General features: G+C 33.8%; 1 protein-coding gene across 5 annotated transcripts in view; it reads right to left on the bottom strand.

Annotated features, from left to right (window-relative positions):
- The window catches only part of ARHGAP32 (Rho GTPase activating protein 32), a 277299-nt gene that overhangs the window by 148820 nt on the left and 105777 nt on the right, over nt 1–22702 (bottom strand). For 2 of the 5 annotated variants that reach the window (XM_039872711.1, XM_039872713.1), the window contains exon 1: nt 1573–1697. The exons of the other annotated variants lie outside the window; for them this stretch is intronic. In XM_039872711.1, the coding sequence (XP_039728645.1) occupies nt 1573–1683 (111 nt within the window). In that variant the 5' untranslated portion in view covers nt 1684–1697. Of the gene's footprint in view, nt 1–1572; nt 1698–22702 lie in introns of those variants that run through there. 5 annotated transcript variants of the gene reach the window in all.

Here is a 22702-nt window from a genome sequence, read left to right as displayed (position 1 = left end):
GTTTGATGAATGAATGTAGATGTAATACTTAGAAAAACTATGATAAAAAGGGGAAAAATAAAGGTACCTACATTCCACTTGACAAGGTATGTACATTCCATTTGAAGTGTAAAATAATCTTAAGAACAACATAAAAAGTTAGGAAAAGCAAACCAACGATAAATTAAAAAGATAAAACACCATGACCAGATAATCCAGGAATGTAATTTTGGTTTAACAACTGCAAACAGAAGAAAAATGCAAGGCTTGAATGAACACATCACAGAAAAAGACATCTCAATGACCAATAAGCAAATGAAATGGTACTAAACATAAATCATCATTATAGAAACACAAATTAAAACTACAATGAAATTCTATTATATATGCCACCGAATGCAGACACAAAGAGTACATATTGTAGGATTCCACATATAGGAACAATGGTTGACTTTGGTGGGAAAAGTACTGACTGAAAGGCACGAAAGGGAGCTTTGTGAATTTCAGGAAAATTCTGTGTTTAAATCTGGGTGTGGTCGCATGGGGAAAAGAAGCGAAAATGTATCGAGTTCTACATATTAGCTTTGTGACTTGGACTTCTCTGCATGTTAGTTATAGCATAATGACAAATAATAAGAAAAATTAAATGTGAAAAAACAGACACGAGAGTAGAAAATTGTAGGCAAATCTCATTTGTAAAACACAGATGCATAAAAATATATTAAATAAAATAGTGACTCAAATCCATCATGTATTAATTTTTTAAAAAATAGATCATAACCAAATTAAATTTATCCCAGGAATGCAAGAATAGGTTAACGATAGAAATTTTATTATAATTAAATCTTAATAATTAAAATTAATTAGGAAAAACAGTTGTTGCAACAGACACAGAATAATTATCTCGTAGGATTCAATATTTATTCATAATAACATCTAGCCAGACCTCTCATTGAGAATAGTAAACTGAAGATACATTTATCTTTGCTCTCTCACAAATCTTACCAAGGTATTACAGAACTTTTTTTTTTTAAACCATTTTCTTATATTGGCAAAAGCACAAAGTGCTATGTATATAAAGTCATTCTTTGCTGGACCATCTCTAGTAACTGTGAAAAAAAAGAGACAAATGTTCCAAAATGTAGTCAGTTGTGCTAAATCCACGTCACCAGACTGAGACTTAATACCTAATCTAATTGCACTTTGTCTCTCCCAGTAATGTAACTTTAACTAGTCAGTCTAAAATATTTTTATTTAACATAACTAAAGAGTGAATACAACCCAGCTATCCATCAATAAGTGATGGTTGAATAAAACTACTGCACACACACAATGGGATAGTCGCAGGTATAAAAGTATAAACAAAACGGGGCCACATACTAAACCTTACAAGCTCAAGAAGAGGCCTGCATGGCGGGCCTTACAAACTCAGAGAACAAAAGTAACCATACAGGATGATCTGAACATAAAAAAATCCTAACTAAAATAGGGTCATGGTGGATAGTCGCATCCTAGGTCTGCAGCTTTTTGACAAAAGTTACCTTTACCTTAAGTGAGTCTATCAATTGTCTTTTTGCATCTAAGATAACATACCCTTGGAATGTCAGAGCAATCCCCTTTTTCCAGACTCTTCAGGGCACAACCACCATAGAAGAGCAGGAGACCATGGAATCCTTCACTGTTTTCTTGTTCCCCAGATATCATCTCTATTTGCTGTACATGTTAATTATTAACTATGCTGTACTCACCAATGTAAAAGAATGTATCTCTTCATTTTACTTTTTATCCGATCCCAGAGATTTCCCCCCTGCTTTTCTTCTTCCCGCTCCCTTAATCTACTACCAAGGGATTTCATGTAACCCTCCTTCCATCTCCTCCTTTGATTCCAATGTATAAAATAAGCTGCAAAGCTGCCATTCTCCAGAGCATTTTCTCAATCTGTTGAGATTTTGCTTCCCAGCAATTGTCATCAGTTTGGCTCAAAAAAACTCATAAAAATTCCCTGCAGGTTTAAACGTTTCTTATGTCAACAAAAGGAATGAAGAAGATTTCAATCACCTGCTATGAATTAATCTTCATGTATTAAGTGAGGGACATGGTATATGAACTGGCTATTCTTTAATTAAAAACAGTATAAATATAAAAATTATGTGTATTTTCTTATACTTAAAAAAAATGAGAGGATAAGCCCAAAAATGATTGAAATGCTTATCTCTGGGAGAGCAAAGAGATTGGGACAGAAGCTGGACTTTTCTGAATGCCTCATTTTGTAGTTCATATTTTGGGGCCACATAAATGTCTTAAATATTTATATAAATAAATTAAAATGGCAGGGAAAGGTAAATTAGACTCCTGGAGACTATTCCAAGGGGGAGGGAGGCATCCCACAAAACACCAACCAAGAACTTAACTCAAAGTCAATTCTGACCCTATCTACCCAGGGATAGCATGATTCTGTTACCTGCGCTTACATGTCTACACTGTGTGAGTCCAAGGCTCAGTCCCTGGATACCCCACAAAAGATCTGCATGGAGGTCCAACTCTTGGAGAAGACAGCAGGCAAAGAGTAGCAAACAGAAGCAACTGTATTAAGCAAAGGAAGCAAGCAAAATACACTTGGGAGAAAGTCCAATCAGGCAGCTCAACAGAGAATCGAGTGCCCCAAGAAGTGGGCGAAGGATGGGGGAAAGGTCAGGGGTTTGTATGGGCAGTAGGGTTTCTTTGTTCTCCTTCTGTTCTTCCCTCCTCAAATGATGGGGATCCCAGGTGCCTCCCTCTGAGCCCTCCCACACCTAGTCTAGGAAAAATGAAGGAGTTGCCTGAAGCTGTTAGATATCTTATTTTTCTGTTTAGCTTCTGCCCATGGGAAAACAAGGGAGTCCCTTGAAGCTGTCAGATATCTAATTTTGTACATTTTACTGTTAAACCAGCCTTGAGGCCTTGTTAATCCCTTACTGAACTTCTCCCTTCAGCTCATATCTACATATTTACCTACCCTATCGATTCCACAGGTTAAGGAGGGCTCAATTCGACTGCCTTCCTCCATTTTCCTTCAGAGCCAGCAGTGAGCCCAGGCTGTCACCTGTGCTTCTGACTGACCAGCTACAGATTGGAGGTTCCAATGACCCCTTCCTTGGCAATTTAGTTCAGAAGACAGGCAAAAACCCAGGTTGTTACCTGTACTTCTGACCAAATGGCTATAAATCAGAGGTTCCCAAGACCCCTCTCTTTAGGTTCAATTAATTTGCTACAGCAACTCACAGAACTCAGAAAAACATTTTACTTTCTAGATTACTGGTTAATTATAAAAAGTATATAACTCCAGAACAGCCAGATGGAAAAGATGCAGGTAAGGCAAGGTATAGGGAAAGGGCTCAGAGCTCCCATGTCCTCCCTAGGCTTACCACTTTCCATAAATCTCTACATGTTCACTAACCAGAAAGTTCTTCGAACCCGTCCTTTAGCTTTTTATGGAAGCCTCATTATATAGGCATACCTGATTAAATCACTGGCAACTGATTCTACCTCCAGCCCTTCTCCCCTTCCATGAGGTGAGATGGGACTAAGAGTTCCAACCTCTAATCACATTGGCAACTAGCTCCCATCCTTACTTAGATGCTTCCAAACTTCACCTTATTCACATTACAAAAGACACCTATATTACTCTCAACACTCAGGAAATTCCAAGACATTTGGAGGCTATGAGCAAGGAACTGTGGACAAATACCAAATAAATACATGAGAAATATATGTATTTATTTGGTATGTATTTCTTATAAATCACAATATTGCAAAAGGCAATCCTTTAAAATCCAAAGCCAAATACAACAAATGAATCTAATCAGTTTAAGTTGGAGGCTTAATCACACGGGGAGGAATGACTTCACATAACAGTAACACCAGTAAAAGATCCCAAGTAGGATATAACCTAGAAACTAAACAAACAAACAAACAAAAACCTGTTTTCGGTACTATGTTATTTTGAAATTAATAAAAGTAGATGATTAATGTAAGTGTTAATGTCATCAAAAACTAAAGTTTTCAGCATAAGAGATATAAAAATATAAATAAAAATTTTAAGTAGAAACCCTTACTCGTTTCCTTTGGGGGTGGGTAGAGGGGTGTATTTAAATAAGATTGCTAGAATGACAAAACAGACAAATGGAGAAGACATACTGAAACTTGATTACAGCAAGGCATATAGCTGAGTCTTTTGCGATGGACCTGTGGATAAGATTTAAAATGAGAATTAAATATTAATACAGTTAGACTACTTTGAAGTTGATTAAATACTCAAGAATGCTGAGTGTCAATTATATTGCAAATTACTTTGCAACAGGAAGGTGATAGATCATAGGGCTCTTTTATTCCTAAATTTCTCAAAATTTTTATGACAGACAAAACCATATGACACATTTATCAAATATATAGATTGAAGATATCTGAAAGGGATATTAACACTCTGAATGACAGAATTCAAAGAGATTTTAATAAGCTGCTAAGACAAACTAAAATGACTGTAAAGTTCATGAAGAATAAAAATGAATACTCTGAATTTATATTCAAAACTCAATTACATAAGCATGGTGGGAAGCACACTTTGTTTGACAAGAAGTAACAAGATCTAAGGCCTGTAGTTTACCACAAGCTAAATATAAGTCAAAAGTATAGCCTCACTGGTAACAAGCTAATGCAGCCTGAAAAAATATGGCATCTATAACAAGGAAAATATTTGTTTATCCATAATCTGAACCCATTAAACCACATAGGGAACAGTTCATCCATTTCAGGAAAACATAATTTGATATTGAAAACATGCAAAAATAGGAACTGGCAGTGTTTTATCTTGTCTGCTTCACTGCTCTCTAACCCATATTATTCTACCATTCTCACCATTAGTATAGATCTTTATAGAATCTTTTGAAAGCCTATTCTCTTGATTCCAAATCCAAGTAAAGCTCTAACGTTGACTGGGTAACTGTGAAATAAAACAGTAGTGTAACACTGATACAGAACCATAAAGCTGGCAACTTCTACAGTCACCCCACCACAATGCCCACCTATTTCTAATTATCTAATAGTGTGTGACTATCCAAAAGACTATAAAGTCTATCCCAAAAGGTCTGAGCAAAGTGCTAAGGGGTATTAAAGATCTTTAACTACGGAAAAATAAGGCATGGGAAAGTTTTTAATATATAATCACAGAACTAAAAGAAATCTCGTTCCGCTATTCCACCACACAGAGAAAACTGAGACAAGAAGAAAGAAGCAACTTGCCACAGTGTGTTTAGTCACAGTACTTAAATTGAATTTTTATCACAAAAACTACTATATCTAATGTAGGCATATGGAAGAAAAAAGTTCAAAGGCTGTTGAATTTTTAAATGCAAAAAACAATGAGAAATAGTTTTACTCCTATCAAAATACGAAAAACTAAAAATGTTTAAGATTGAAAAAGATATGGCACAAAAGACACTCAGCATTACTGCCTAGAACACAAAATAACAAAATCTTTTTGACAAGTTATATGGGGATCTTCAAACTAGATAAGCAATTCCCTATAAGGTAAAAGTAAAAAGAAAAGGCAAAGTTCATTATAAAGATATTCTTTAAAGTGAAAAATATAAAACAAACCCAAAGTCCTGCTAATTAATAAAACATCAATAATAAATTCCATACAATAGAATATTAGTCATTAAATTATTTTTTATTAAGAATGTTCATTTAACACCAATTACAACACACTGTATACATAAATTTCTCCCGGGCAATAAGTTTTATGAAGTATTATAGTAGTTTTAATATTTCTGGAATATTGGTCATTTTCATCAACTAATGTTATCACCATGTTAAATATATTATGAAATATAAAAAACAAAGAAGTACTATGGTAAGCACTAGTTAAGCAAAACTGTAAAGAGAGCATGTTCCCCATCCCCTACCCCAGCCAAGATTCCTACCTTCTGGCTAGTCAAACACTAACCAAGGTAATGCTGGGAAGAGAGATTTTTAGATGTATCAAAGTTCCAGGTCAGTTGATCTTAAAATAGAAAAATTACCTGAATGGGCCTACTTCAGGAGTCTCCCAAGACTACTGCTGATGCAACCATCACAGAATATGCTGCTCATGAGAAGGTAAACCCTAGAAGATGTAAATGCTACAGGTGGGGTAGGTACTGGTGGAAGGTACATATAGCTGACTCAGCGCAATAGCCATCTCTCTTTTCTCCATTGCAACTGTGTATTTCAATGTGCATGCTATGATCTAATCCATATCTCATCTGCAGATCTCAAGACCCTCACTCTTTTCTAAGGGAAACTCAATTCCTTTCCCTCTCCACAGTAATTTTTTTTATTCACCCTTCACAGATGTCCCTACTCTATGTCCACCAGTTAGTCTCTTCCAGAGATCTCTTCCTTCCAGTAAAATAGCAGTCTTTTACCTATGACACTTCCCATAATGTATAATAAGGTAGAATGCTAATGTTAAATGGGGGGTGGGAGGAGAAATAAAATTGTATATGGTTTACAATTATAAATCACATTCCTAGACATGAAGGCAAAGGGGAACATATCAACAAAGCAGTACTCTTTTAAACTAGGTTTGGAGGAATTTATATAAGAAAATCATGTTTATATGATGTTAAATTTAAAACTCCACATTGTAAGAAATCACAAAGGAAATATACCAAAATAATCTCACCATTGTGGGAAATGAAATTACAGGTAGCAGTCTTTTTTTTCCCCACTTTCTGTATTTTCTATATAAGTATGTTTTGTTTCTATAAAGGAGGAAGCCTTTGAAGAGAGAGAGAGAAAGCGTACACACTAGCTAGTTTCTTCCACCTCTGCACGTTACCTACCTTACAACAACCATTTGCAAATGCACAGATAAATGAGATTAGATATTCTATATAACTCCAATAGGCAAAACTGAGTATTTATATTTATAGTCAATTTAGGAAAGAACAAGAATTTTTTTAAAAAAATGCATTTTTGAAGGTATGTACCCATGTTATGGTAATAAAATGGATTTTTTTGTTAATAAATGAGCCAAATTAATTGATATCTGGTAGGAGTTAGAACCGCAGTGGAGATGCCAATCAAAGCAGAAAGGAGAAGCAAAAATATTCTGTCTTCTCTCCTATTCCTCGCTCCAATCTTCTACCAATGTCTCTCATTATTCAAATCTAGGCAGAAGCCCATGAGAAAGGAAGCCTAGGAAATGTAGCTTGCAGGGATCTGCCTCCTGCAATAGAGAACAACGATAAGGGAAAGAGATCCCAATCCCAGATCCATGGCAGTCATTACTAATTGATGAAGATATAATTGTATATATAGTACAGTACCAATCATTTAAAATATAGATTACTCTATATAAAGTGCTCTTCTATTCGAAAAGACATAGTAGCTAAAATATCATCCACATATAAATACATACATATACATATATATGATCAACTGAATAAGATTGTAATATAAATTTGTACTGTGAATAAAGACAAACAGCAAAATGAGTAGTTAAAAATAAAGTAAATCTGAAATTGTTAGAGAAAATCAACATCACCAGATAAACATTCACAAAGAACATGAAAATGCAACCAACGTAAGAATATACTACTATTAAAGTGGCCCAGGAATGTTCTTTTCTTCAAGGAACAAAAAACCCAAATACAACATGCATGGGGAAAGAAAAGTCTGGATCAAAATCTTCTTTATGTATGAGGCTAGCAAAAAATATCTGAAAATAAGTCAGAAAAAAAATGGTAACCTTTTGCTACTTTTCACTGTTTTCTCTTTAATAGACTCAAATCTGAAGGAGAACACAATAGCTTTAGACTAATGTTATAAATAATATTTCTTAATGATAAAAAATAATATTTCTACTTATAGTAATAAAGGGAAAATCTTTGGCCTCTTAAAAAAGAAAAGTTGTAGGAGCTATCTCTGTGGCAGTAGGACTGTATACATATGTATATGCACATACATATACATAATCAATGGAAAAGGCAACATGTGAATACAAAATTTGTCGTGTCAAGAAAGGCAAACAGGACTGGCAGTTTCTAAACTCAACCACAGCTTAACCATAGAAAATAAATGCAACAAAACTCTTTAATGAAACATGTTTATAGAATTTTAATTGCAATTCCCTATAAGGTAAAAGCAATTCCCTATAAGGTAAAAGTAAAAAGAAAAGGCAAAGTTCATTATAAAGATATTCTTTAAAGTGAAAAATATAAAACAAACCCAAACAAGAGAGAATGGAGTAAAATCTAATAATCATCATCCCAATAACACAGAAAAGCTTAATTTATTAAATCTATAGTATATTATATTATCACTAAAATGATTCTTAAAGAATAAGTATATCACATAGAAATCTAATAAACTGAGTCATCTACGTAAATATTTTCAAAAGAAGTTTGAAAGAACACTTGATGTTAAAATAAAATACCCTGGATGTTAAAAACAGATTACATAACAATTTTCTTCACTTATTTCCTCCAATATGTTATCTAGAACTCCCACGTGCAAGTGCTAAAAAACAGAAATAGGAATCAAAGTAGGAGCAGGTAGATTTAAATATGTGGATGATTCACAAACCACACAAGAAGCCATTAAATCCCAGGATTAAACTATATATTTATTTCTATTTAATTCTCTATTTTGATTGGGAATAATAGAGTGGGGACACTAAAGCAAAAAAAAAAAAAACAACATGATTTCTGAAACTGATTATCAGACTAGTTCTTTTGCAGCAAAGGAGTTGCCTTTATAGTTCACTTCTATTAGAAAATATCTCCTCAGAGAGAACCAGTAACAACAGGGACACGATTATTCAGGAGCAATGTTTAAAACAATTTAGGAAAAATTATTAGCAAGTGCCATTAAAATAATAATCAAAAACTCTCTACTAGGCAATAGATGGTTAATCAATTTAAAAATTAATACACTGACATATTACAAAAATTACATAATTTGTATGTTAGCAAAACTTCTAAATATTCTAAAATTTGTGCTTTTCTATAATGGAGATTCATCTTTTCCTTCAACTCACTCCAATCTGCCTCAATCATTAAAGATTTACTCTGCTGAAAATACGGGGTTCCAAAACTGTATATAATTTTACCAGAAATTTTATAAAAAAAGTTCCTGAGAAAATTTTAAAATATTATTCTATTAACTTTATAGGCACCTTGTTCAGGTAAATTATTGCTAGTTTTCAGAGCAGCTAGAAAATTATGCTTCTTTGTTTCTACATTTGAATTTTGTACATCAGATGTAGTAATAAAAATGTGTATAATAATATTTAAATATATTTAAAAACATGAATTATAAATTCTTTCTAGAATAAGGCAGGGTATGAATAGACGAAGGGTAGAAGGGAAGAAAGAACCACAAATGATAGAGACAATTAGAAATTTTCTATTAAAGGTAGAAATGGCACAATTCTAAATTATTGATGATACTCTGGCTGAATTCTGTAAGAATAATTATTCCTCTAACAGCACAAGTGTTATGTACTCTTCTCTTTCAATATTTCATAAGTTTAAATTTTTCTGAAAAGCCATATAACAAATTCTATCAGTAAAAGTAATATCCAGATTGCTTAAAGCCTTAAATAGCACAGTATTTGGAATACAGTCTTCAGTTTAATAATTAACAATAAAATACTGGCTTTAAGATTCGTTCACCAGTTTAAAAGATTTCAGGCTTAACTTCATAAAACTGCCCATTTTAAACACTTTTTAACCTATAAAATTAACAATTTCATGCAATTCAACCTAACATAAATCCCAAAATTCCTAGTAGTAGATTAATTATCTTCGAAAATTAACACCACTTGATTCATGCCAGAAAATTCTCACAATCTTCAGCCAGAACAGGATACACCATGGAATGGGGTAGCTTGGGTTGTTTACTGAAGAACTCTGAATATCCTGGCAGAAATTCAAAACTTGGGCTTTGCATATTAATTAATGGTTGCATTTGTGATTGTTCACAAAGCAACACTAAATAAAACACTCAGCTTTTAAAGACTGTGAAATGATAAACAACATCAGTTTCTCTGAATTATGACTAAAATAAATCCATCAGTCAAAAACAAATATTTAAACATCACAGTAATAAAGAGCTAAAGATATTCATTGAAGGAGCATTTGCAAAGACTTTTTTTTTCTTTTATTCAAATTATAAATGTTTTTATTGCTGATGAGTAAAAGGAACCAGTCTAGGTACCATAGAGAGTAGATATCTATCAATCCAAGGAGCAATAAACAAAATATTCACCTCCTCCAAAATTACCTCTTCTTCAAGATCATTCAGGAATAAATAACCCAGCTATTATATCAACCCTCATTCCTCTTTAAAAAGTTAGCAAGAGAGGGGGGCAATGGTCCAAATACAAAGGTTACTTTTCAAAAGTCTAAGAAAAATGTAATGGTCTAACTTTTGTTCTAAAAGAGAAAAGGGGGAAAAGGAAAGAGAAGAGGAAACAAAAGAACAGGAAATAAAACAGTTCATATTAAAGTCCAACAAATCAAATCAGATAAAGAGGGAAGAAAATTCAGGGCATTTTTAAGGGGAAACCAGTGGTTCAATTTGTCCAGAGAATGACAATTTTATTCACTCAAATAATATTTACTGAAAATTTACTACTATGTTGAGCATAGGTAACAAAACAGTAAATAAAACTGACAAAGTTCCTGTACTCAAGGAACTTACAATCTAATGGAAAAAGAAATATTCATACAAATATTTAGTATAAGTATTTGGATAAAATTAAAGCAGAGTAAGAAAGAGAGTGGAGGGCAGAGTTATTATTTCATCTAAGATGGTGAATAAAAGTAACACTTAATTGTAGCATTTGAAGAGAAAACTGAAAGAAGAGAGAAAACTTTGCAGATCATACTAGCAAAGTACTTCCAGGAGAAAAAACCACAAACAGAAACACAAAGGCCTAGAGTGGGAGATTCCACTGCATAACCAGAAATAAACAGTAAGGAGGTCAATGTGACTGGAGCAAAATGAACAAATGAGGAAGAACTTTGGCTTTAAGGAAAATGAATTAAAACCTTCTTTTCACTTATAATAAATGAAAGGGTTTAAACCTGGATGACTGGAATAAAGTTAGTGTTATTAATATAAACTGTAAAGTTAAAATGAAGAAACTCATTTCAGAGAGCAGGAAAGATGAGATTTAGCAAAAATCTGTGAATTCTTAGAGAGTTAGAGATATGAACATGGAAGTCATCTGTTTAGAGATGACAGTTAAATCTACAGGAACAGAAGAGAACTGAGAAGAAACAAGCATAAAGAGACAAAGTATAGATCCCTGTGAATGCCTACACTCAACAGGTAGGAAGACTACAGAGGAAAAGAGGCCACCCTCCAGGACTGAGCACCTGTGATTGCGTGCGTGTGTGTGTGCGTGTGTGTGTGTGTGTGTGTGTGTGTGTGTGTGGCGTGTGCGCACAACATACATATGTGTATGTGGCGGGGGGAGGGAGGGAGCGGGGAGAGAGCAAGTTGTTTGTTTATGAGAGAAGAGGTAGAGAAGAAAGAGAGGGATGGAGGAAGGGGATAGCATGTGCATGGACACACATGAGTGTTGACAACACTGAGCAGTAACTATCTTCCTTTTAAAAATTTTTGATATTTTGGAAGTTCAAACGTTATAACTTGTTTTAATATTCATGACTCTGGTTGTTAGCATATGTGAGCATTTTCTGCCAGGAACGCTGATTTTATTTCATTAATGATGATTTTATTTGTTAAAACATGACCTACTTTAGCTCTGAGTCTTGAACACATTAAGTTTAAAGGTAGAAAATATAACAAGTGAGAAACCGTTCCTGACAAAAAAAAACTTCAAAAATTAAAAAGACATATTTTGAGAATACTGAAATGATCAATACTAAAAATAAAATGAATGGAAAAACACTAAGAAGTATAATTAAGGCGGTTTTAGTTAAAATATTGAAAACTGATGAAATTTTCTCTCTCTCACTTTCTTGTCAGGTTTTTTGCCTTATAATTTTAAGATCCTAATATTTACTTACTAAATAGTTTCATTGTTAAATCATTGTAAATAAATATGTTACACCTAATTTTAAAAAAACTCTATAGCTTTTTATTAGATTTCTTAAAATTCTTAACTTATTCTACTAAAGATTTATGAATAGTAATAAATCAATCATGAACCATAAGGGTTTTACAGTTTGTTGTTGTTGGTTTTTTTTATTACTTTTTTATTAACCATTTCTTTATTGATAGATATTTAGGGTTGCCATAATGTTTCACTGTAACACAATGACGAAATAATGTTGTTGATTTTAAAATGACCATTTAGAACAGCCTAATAACTAAAAAGGAGATAAATCAGCAATTAAAACCTCCCAACAAACAAAATTCCAGGACCAGATGGCTTCCCTGATGACCTCTATCAAACATTTCAAGACAAGTTAATACCAATCCTTCTTGAACTCTTCTGGAAAACAGAAGACAGAATACTTCCAAACTCATTGTGCGAAGCCAGCATTACCTTGATACCAAAACCAGACAAGGAAGCCACAAGAAAATTATAAGCCAATATCTCCAATGAATATAGATGAAAAAATCTTCAACAAAATATTAGGAAACTAAACTCAACAGTACATTAAAGGAATCATATACCATGATCAAGTAGGATTTATTGCAAGGATGGTAGGATGGTTCAACATGTACAATTCAATCAATGTGATACACCACATTAACAAAATGAAGAATAAAAATCAGATAATCATCTCAATAGATGCCAAAAAAACATTTGACAAAACTCAACATACATTTACAAAAAAAATCTCAAAAAATGGGTATGGAAGGAAGGTACTTAAATATACTAAAGGCCATATATGATAAGACCACAGATAACATCATACTCAATGGTGAAAGCTGAAAGTTTTTCCTCGAAAACAAGAACAAGACAAAGATGCTCACTCTCTCACCACATCTATTCAACATAGTACTGGAAGTCCCACCAGAGCAATTAGGCAAGAAAAAGAAATAAAAGACATTCAATTGGAAAGGAATAAAACTGTCACTATTTGCAGATGACATATAGAACCCCCTAAAGACTAAATCGAAACTGTTATAACTGAGAAATGAATTCAAAGTTGTAGGATACAAAATTCCGTTGTGCTTCTCTACACTAACAACAAACTATCAGAAGGAGAAATTAAGAAGAAAATCCCATTCGCAATTACATCAAAAAGAATAAAATATCTAGGAATAAATTTAACCAAGGAGGTGAAAGACCTGAACACTGAAAACTGTAAATCATTGATGAAAAAAACTGAGGACATCACAAATGGAAAGATAGCCCATATCTGTGGATTGGAATAAATAATATTGTTAAAATGCCCAACCCAAAGCAATATACAGATTCAATGTAATACCTATCAAAATTCCAATGGCACTTTTCACAGAAATAGAAAAATCCTAAAATTTGTGTGTAATAACAATTAAACCACTGAAAAGCCAAAGCAATCCTGAAGAAATAAAAAGCTGGAGGTATCATGCTTACTGATTTCAAACTACATTACAAAGCTACAGTACTCAAAACAATATGTTACGGGCATTAAAAAAAGACACATAGATCAATGGAACAGAATATAGAGCCTAGAATATAAATTCATAAATAAATGGTCATTAATTTATGACAAATGAGCCAAGAATATACAGTGGGGAAAAGACAGTCACTTCAATAAATGATGTTGGGAAAACTGGACAGCCACTTGCAAAAGGAATGAAACTGGCCTACTATCTTAATCCGTACGCAAAAATTAACTTAAAACGTATTAAAGACTTGAACATAAGACTTGAAGCCATAAATCTTCTGGAAGAAAACGTAAGCAATAAGCCCTTGGAATTGGTCCTGCTGATGATTTTTTGGCTTTGACACCAAGGCAAAGGCAACAAAAACAAAAATACATAGGTGAGAGGAACTACATCAAACAAAAATGCTTCTGCGCAACAAATGAAACCATCAACAAAATGAAAAGGCAACCTATGAGATGGGAGAAAATATCTACAAATTAGATATCTGATAAGAGGTTATTATTCAAAATATAAAAGGAACTCATACAACTCAAAGGAGAAAAGCAATCTGATTAAAATGTGGGTAAAGGATCTGAAAATAAATTTTCCAAAGAAAACATAGAGATGGCCCACAGGTACATAAAAAAGTGTATCAACATCACTACTCATTAGAGAAATGCAAATCAAAACCATAATAAGATATCACCTTACACCTGTTAGAATGGTAATTATCAAAAAGACAAAAAAAAAAAACAAGTGTTGGCACCAATGTGGAGAAAAGAAAACCTCTGTGCATTGTTGGCAGGAATGTAAATGGGTACAGCCACTATGAAAAACAGTACAATGGTTGCTCAAAAAATTAAAAATAGAAGTACCATATGATACAACAATTCAACTTTTAGGTATTTATCTAAGGAAAACAAAAATACTAACTTGAAAATATATCTGCACTTCTATGTTCATTGCAGCACTATTTACAATAGCCAAAACATGGAAGTGATCTAAGTGTTCATCAAAAGGTGAATGAATAAAGAAAATGTGATACATGCACACACATACACACAAACACACACAGATATAAAAAAGGTAATCTTGTAATCTTCAAACAACATGAATGAACCTGTAAGCATTAAAACAAGAGAAATATATCAGAGAAGAAAAATACTGTATGATCTTACTTATATAGGGAATATAAAAAATAAAAACAAAATAAAATAAACTCATAGATATAGAGAACAGATTGGTGGTTGCCAAAGGGAGTTGGGGGTAGGCAAAGTAAGTGAAAAAGGTCAAAATGTACAAGTTTCCAGTTATAAAATAATCAGTCCTGTTGATGTAATGTATAACATTGTTACTATAGTTAATACTGTATTGTATGTTGGAAAATTGCTAAGAAGTTAAATCTTAAAAGTTCTAATTACAAGAAAAAATATGTAACTATGTATGATTATGAATATTATCTAGATTATGGTGATCATTTCACAATATACATATATGTCAAATCATGTTATACACATGAAACTAAAGTTATACATCAATTATATCTCAATTAAAATGACTACAATTTAAAAAATTTTCAACAATTCGAAAATTTCTGACTTTCTTTTAAGTGTGTATTTTAAAAAACTAATATTATGGCTATGAAACACAAATCAATAAGAGTTCAACATTTAAGCACTTTTATTTCTAAAGCAACTCAAAAATTAAAAAGAATTGTTTGAAGAAATATTTTATAAGTTCCTGGATTAAGACGATAAAGTAGGTTTAACACTGTGCTCACCTCCTCCCACAACCACATCAAAATTACAACTAAGCTACAGAACAACCGTCATTGAGAATCACCTGCAGTCCAGCTAAACAGAAGTCTTACAACTAAGGACATACAGAAGACGCCACATCAAGACTGGTAGGAGGACTGGAGATGCAGAACAAGCTGGTCCCACACCCACATGTGGAGGTTAAAAAATGAGAAGGATGTCTCAGCTGAGGAGGTTCTCCCTAAAGAGCGAGGGGTTCCAGCCCCACAACAGGCTACACAGCCCACGGTTCCAGGCCCAAGGAGAGAAGTCCCCATAACTTCTGGCTGTAAAAACCAGAAGAGAGTGTGGTTGAGTGACACATAGGACTGCTAGAGTCCCAGATGGTCCTCCTAAAAGGTCTGGGCATGGACTTACTCACCAATGAACTCACTTGCTCTGAGCTCCAGGGCTGGGGCATAGGGAAATACAGAAAGGAAATGAGTTTCTAGCTTCAGGATAAGACCTGGAAGGGCAGCTTTCTTCCAGACAGAAGTGCTGGCGGAAGTGTTGTTCTTTTGTTGAGCCCTCCTACCATGCAGACTGCACAAGGAGGTGAACACCATATCTGAGTCTCCATCAACTTAGCTAACACCTTTTTCCCTGCCCTGGTGATTCCCAGAGACCCCATCCCACATAACTTACTGCCCACCCAAGCTGCTTCCAGCAGCTTTTCCATACAAATGACCTGTCTTGGCTTATGCTGTAGACTTTCCTAAAATCTCTCAAAAGTTCACAAACCCCAATTAAGCAGCATCTGACCTCAGCGTGCAACATACCTAATGTTAATCAACCCCAAGTCCAGCACTAGTGGCAGCTGACCTCAGTTCTCAGCTTAGCCTCTCCCAGGCACCTCTAAGCCCAGCACAAGTGGCAACCATATGCAGATTACTTTATAGCCCATTACAAGTGGCCCCAGGTAGGGCACAGGCAGTAGCTGACCTTGGCCTGCAACAGAGCCCTCGCAAGAGGCCCCAGAACCAACACACCTAGTGGCCAGCTTCGGAACACACCAGAGAACCACCCAACCACCTTCACAACAGCATACTTAAAGGGCAGACTCAGCAACCACCAGATCCTTGACAAAACAAATCCTGCTTCATATGGTCAAGCACCTGTACAACAGCTCCTCCACTGTAGTCATGGCCAGTCCTCAAAACCAATCAGCCAGAGGGTCAATTTCCACCACTGACATGCCAACAGCATTCAAGACTCAACGACACAAGGAAGGCACACACAAACTACATAAGAGACACACCTGGAACACCAGCTCAGGTGATCAGGGAGATTGTGTCACTAGGTCTCACAGGATACCTACTACATAAGACTACTCTATCAAGGGTTCTATTTAGTAGTCCTAACTAGTACATAGGAAATACACACACACACATACACACACACACACACACACACACACACACACACACACACACACACAAAGGCAGTCATAATGAGAAGACAAAGAAACATGTCCCAAATAAAAAAATAACAGAACAAAGCTCCAGAAAAAGAACTAAACAAAATGGAGTCAAGCAATCTACCAGATGCAGAATTCAAAACACTGGTTATAAGCTGCTCAATGATCTCAGTGAGAACTTCAACAAAGAGATAGGAAAACATAAAAATGGAGATAAGAAACATAAAAAAGAACCAATCAGAAATGAAGAATACAATAACTTAAATGAATAATACCTTAAAGGAAATCAACAGATTAGATGAAGCAGTGGATCAAATATGTGATTTGGAATATGTTTATAGAAAATACCCAATTAGAACAGCAAAAAGAAAAAAGAATCCAAAAAATGAAGATCATTCAAGGGGCGTCTGGGACATTAAGTGCAATAACAACATTCACATCATAGAAGTACCAAAGAAGAAAAGAAAGAGCAAGAAACCGAAAACCATTTGAAGAAATAACAATGGAAAACTTCCCTAACCTGGCAAAGGAAACAGACATATAAGCCCAGGAAGCACAGAGAATCCCAAACAAGATAAACCCAAAGAGGCCCACACCAAGACACATCGTAATCAAAATGCCAAAGGTTAAAGACAGAGAGAGAATCTTAAAAGCAGCAAAAGCAGTTACCTACCTACGAGGGAGCTCCAATAAGACTGACAGCTGATTTCTCAACAGAAACTTTGCAGTTCAGAAGGGGTTTTCAGGAAATATTAGAAGTGATGAAAAGCAAGGACCTACAGCCAAGATTACTCTACCCAGTAAAGATATTATTTAGAATCAAAGGACAGATAAAGAGCTTCCTAAAAAAAAAAAAAAAAAAAGGTAAAGGCATTCATCAACAACAAAGCAATATTACAAGAAATGTTAAGGGGACTTCTTTAAGAAAAAGAAAAAGGGTCAAAGATATGAATAATAAAATGGCAATAACTACATATCTATCAAAAATTACTTTAAATGTAAATGGATTAAAAGCTCCAATCAGAAGACACAGGGTAGCTGAACAGATAAGAAAACAAGACCCATAAATATGCTGCCTAAAAAAGACTCATTTCAGAGTGAAAGACACAGACTGACAGTAAAGGGATGGAAAAAGGTATTCATGAAAATGGAAACAACAAAATAAAAAGCTGGGGAAGCAATACTTATACCAGACAAAACAAACTTTAAAACAAAGGCTATAACAAGAAACAAAGAAAGGCCCAATAATCCTACTTCTGGGTATTTGTACAAAGAAACCCAAAACACTTCTTTGAAAGGACATGTGAATCCATACGTTCATTGAAGCATTATTTACAATAGTCAAGATACCGAAACAACCTAAGTGGCCATCAACAGATGAATGGATAAAGAAATGGCAAATATATACAAGGGAATATTACTCAGCCACAAAAAGAATGAACTCTTACCATTTGTAACAACACTGATGAACCTAGAGGGTATTATGTTAAGTGAAATATGTCAGAGAAAAACAAATACCAAATGATCACTTACAATCTAAAGAACAAAATACAAACAAAATACAACAAAATACAAACAAAACAGAAACATATAGATATAGAGAACATTTTTGATGGTTGCCAAATGGGAAGGACGTTCAGGGCATTGGTGGAAAAAAGGAAGGGATTAAGAAGTACAATTTGGTAGTTACAAAACAGTTGTGGGATGTAAAGTATAGCAAAGGAAATATAGTTAATAATACTGTAATAACTATGTATGGTATCTAATGGGTACTAGATTTATCAGACTGGTCACTTCATAAGTTATATAAATGTTAAATCACTATGTTGTACACCTGAAATTAATACTGTATGTCAACTATAATTAAAAAATAAAAAATTATTTAACAAAAAAGAAATATTTTATAAAGTTTTTTCTTAATAATAAACTTCATTCTCAAAGTAGTACTTCACTTTATTATTGGAAGAGAAAAAGATCCCAAACTTGCTTTACTCTTATATCCTCATTAAAATCAATGTGATTTTCTAGAGAAAGTGTAGTAAAATAGTATCTCTAATCTTATTTATATCCTTTTCCTCATTCACTGAACACTTTTCGCAACCCAGCAATTTATTGAGTGTGATTTTTTTAAATAGAAGAATTATAGCACCTGTCCTCAAAAAGCTTACAAATGAAGAAATTAGAATACCAATATAATTATATAATAATATGCTAAAACATATGAAATAAATGGCAATTTTCACAGACAAATCAATGTGGACTCCAGAAAGAATTCAGTAACTTTTTATGTATACAGCATATAGAACTTTAATACAAACCATCACATGACAAAGAATATCTCCTTTCTCCTCATTTGATAAATTCAATGTATATTTTTTGAAGGTTATAAAAATTGTAGGGAAGAATTATGGAAGATTTAAAAATAGGCAAAACAGATTACTGAATAGCCTTTCAATGGAATATTGGCACCTCCAGGGATTACTTGATCCAATAGGGGTGTGGGGCTTGCTTGTCTTTGCCTAGGCTATGTTACATCTCTGTGGAGTAAAAGTTAAAGTGTAGAAAATTGATAGTATGAATAATTGCTGTCTACAGAAATGCAAATTATGCTTAGTGGAGCTGAACAGTTTTGCCAGTTGTGTATCCATCTGCATCAATATTAGCATGTTTGATCTATAACAGTAAGGTGCTTCGAATTTTCCTCTGAACCTGTTCTAACACTTGACTGATTCCTTCATTAAAGAGTTAAATATCTTTGGTTTTGTGTTCATTTTATATGTGAATGAGAGTCATGATTATATCTTTTTTTAAACTTTATCCTTCAATAAAATGAATACAAGATGATCTCTATCTCTTTTCAAAGAGTTCACAATATAGGAAGGGAGATTACAATGAAATTAAGTATTACAATAGAGATATAAACAACATACTATGAGAAGTAAGATAAAATCATCTTCTATGTGGAAAGTTTAAGAAAAGTCTTACATCTTAAGTTACAATTATATTGTAAAGCAGGGGTCATGAAACTAGGGCCAACCCAGCCATTATCTGTTTTTGTTCAATCTATGAACTAAATTTCATTTTTACATTTTTAAATACTTGGGAGGAAATTAAAAGGATGATTATTTATGTGAAAATTACATGAAATGCAAATATCAGGTCCACAAATAATGTTTTATTGGAACCCAACCACACTCACATATGTATTACTTCTGACTGTTCTCGCATTACAATGACAGAGCTGAGTAGCTGCAAAAGAGACCTTATGTGGCACTCTCATCAATTCATACTGCTGCTCAGCACACTATAAATTGCAGTGTTGAGTTATAACTCAGTAGCATTTCAAGATCCACATGTATCACCATACCACATTTTAAAAATTACCAATTAATACAGGTCACATAAAAATAAACAATGAAGACATGAGTGAACTTTTAATGTCATGCTTTTAAGGCACAGAAGAGTGTGAGTTTTGTTATCAAATTAGGTGACAAAACATTGTATTTATTATGCAGTGACACTACAGCTGTGCTAAAAGAGCAGAATATACATCAATATTACCAAACTCCGCTTTCATCAAAATATTATCAACTCACAGGAAAGCAGCAATCTAAAAACTAAAAAATTTTAAAACAGAGTATATCATCAGAGTTTCTTCACAAACATAGAAACAAGACTGTATCCAAAGTAAATTTCCAGGTAATTCATTTGTTAGCCAAGCAAGGAAAGCCATTTACCATTTACCAATGGTGAGTCAATTATATTATGTTTGACTACAGCAGTCAAAGAAATCTGTCCAGAGAAAACAAACTGTTTAAGCCTATTAGCCTTTCAGTGAGAACAGTTGTTTGAAGAATAGAGGTTGTTGGGAGCAAAATCAATAGTAAATTAAAAACAAGGGAAATGATTTCCAGTGGTTTTCTCTGACGCTTGATGAGTCGACAAATGTGACCAATACTGTTCCTTGAGGAGTCAATGCTGAGTTTAAAGTGGCTCAAGGATTAGCCCCTATGAACAGTCTGCAGGGAACAACAACAGGTTTCAATATTCTCAAATAAACTCAGCAAACATTAATTCAGTACAACCTGAAGTGGAATCTATTATGATACATTATTAAAAGATATGTGTAGAGCAGAAAAGGCTTACTTGGACATACTTTCAACCTCTGTTACTGAACACTAAATATTTGCCTTTTGCAATCAGATTTTGCTGCAGATTTGATGTTATTTCTTAGTGAATTTTACCTAAAATCAGAAGGCAAGCCATAGCTTATATGAGAAACTTACACTGCAATATTACCATTAGAATTGCAAGTAATCATGCGCTGCTACACATACTTCCCAAATATCGAACATTAAAACAAAATGGGAGAGTTCCATCACCACATAAATTTGTAGTGAATATATTTTCCAAGCTGAAACAACAGTTCCAGTAGGGTTTTTCAGACTACAATAAAAATACCAAGTAAATTTCCATTCTGTAAAATCCATTTAATTGTGCAACTGAGGAGCTTCCACCTAACCTTCAACTGGAAGTCTGAAATGTAATGTTATGCTAAAAGGCAAATATTAAAAAAAAGAATCTAACAGAATTCTGTAAATGCCTTCTCAGCACTGACTATGCTCAATTAAAGTTATATGTTCACAAACTGATGTCATTATTTGGCAGTACATATCTGAGTGAAAAAGCATTTTCAAAAATGAAATACAAAAATCTCATTACAGGTCAGCATTGACAGATAAACATCTATATTCATTTTGATAAGAAACACTAAGTTTTAACTATGATTAAATAAAGTGTTATCCTCCACAAAAAGATGTCACTGTTCTTATTAATAGATCTCAGTTATATAAAACTAGAATAGATTAAATAGGTATTTCAAACTTATGTTGAAAACTACACTATGTAAGATTTTTCTAACTAACCCCCAACAAAAACTGCTTTTCCAGCATCTCAGTGAATGTATATTCCATTCTTCAGGTTGATCAAACCAAAAACTTTAGAGTTATCATTGGCATCTCTTCATCTTACTCTCTATATATTATTCATCAGCAAAAATGGTTGGCTTTATCTGTTAAACTATATCCAGAATCTAACTGTTTTTCACCTATTCACCATCCTGGTTCAAGCTACCATCACTGTACACTTATTACAGTAATCTTCTAACTGGGCTCCTTAGTTCCTCTTTTACCTCACCCTTTAACCTATTCCCTTCATTATTTTAAGCCGAATCATGTAACTTCTTAGCCAAAAACCCTCCAGTGGTTTCCTATCTCACTCAACATAAAAAACCAAAGTCTTTATAATGGACTGCAAGAAACTACATGATCTGCTCTCTACCTAACTAACCACTTCTTTGACCTCATCTCCTTCTACTTTCTCCTGGCTCAATTCAAGCCGCATGTCTTACTTTTGCATTTTTTCCAATACTTTTTAATCCTATGCCACATCCTTTAACTTGTTCTTCCATCGCCTAAAATGATCTCTTTCCAAGATAAACACACTACTCACTCTCTCACATCCTTCAGGTGTCTGCTCAAACCTCACCTTCTCCCAGAGGACATTTGTGACCAACTATATAACTAGCAACTATCCTTTCACACTCTATCCTACCATTCTGTAACTCTATTACTCTACATTACTTTTCTACAATAGCACATACCACCACTTGACATATTATGTATTTAATTAATTGCTTTTCCTCCTATCCCATTAAAATACAAGCTCCACGAATGCAGGAAATTTGTTTGTTTTTATTTGTGGTTTTGCCCACAAAGTCAAAAACAGTGCCTGGAATAGATTATTTGCTCAATGGATACTTCCTCAACAAATGAACAAGGCAACGATGACAAAAATTTTCTTTCAGTAATTTTCCTCAGTTCCTCTCCCTTATACAAGTAAGATATACATATATGCATATGCATAAAAC

This window comes from Pteropus medius, unplaced genomic scaffold (genome assembly GCF_902729225.1).
Source record: "Pteropus medius unplaced genomic scaffold, Ma_sr-lr_union100, whole genome shotgun sequence".
NCBI classification, from domain to species: Eukaryota; Metazoa; Chordata; class Mammalia; order Chiroptera; family Pteropodidae; genus Pteropus; species Pteropus medius.
This window is presented reverse-complemented; position numbering and strand designations above follow the sequence as displayed.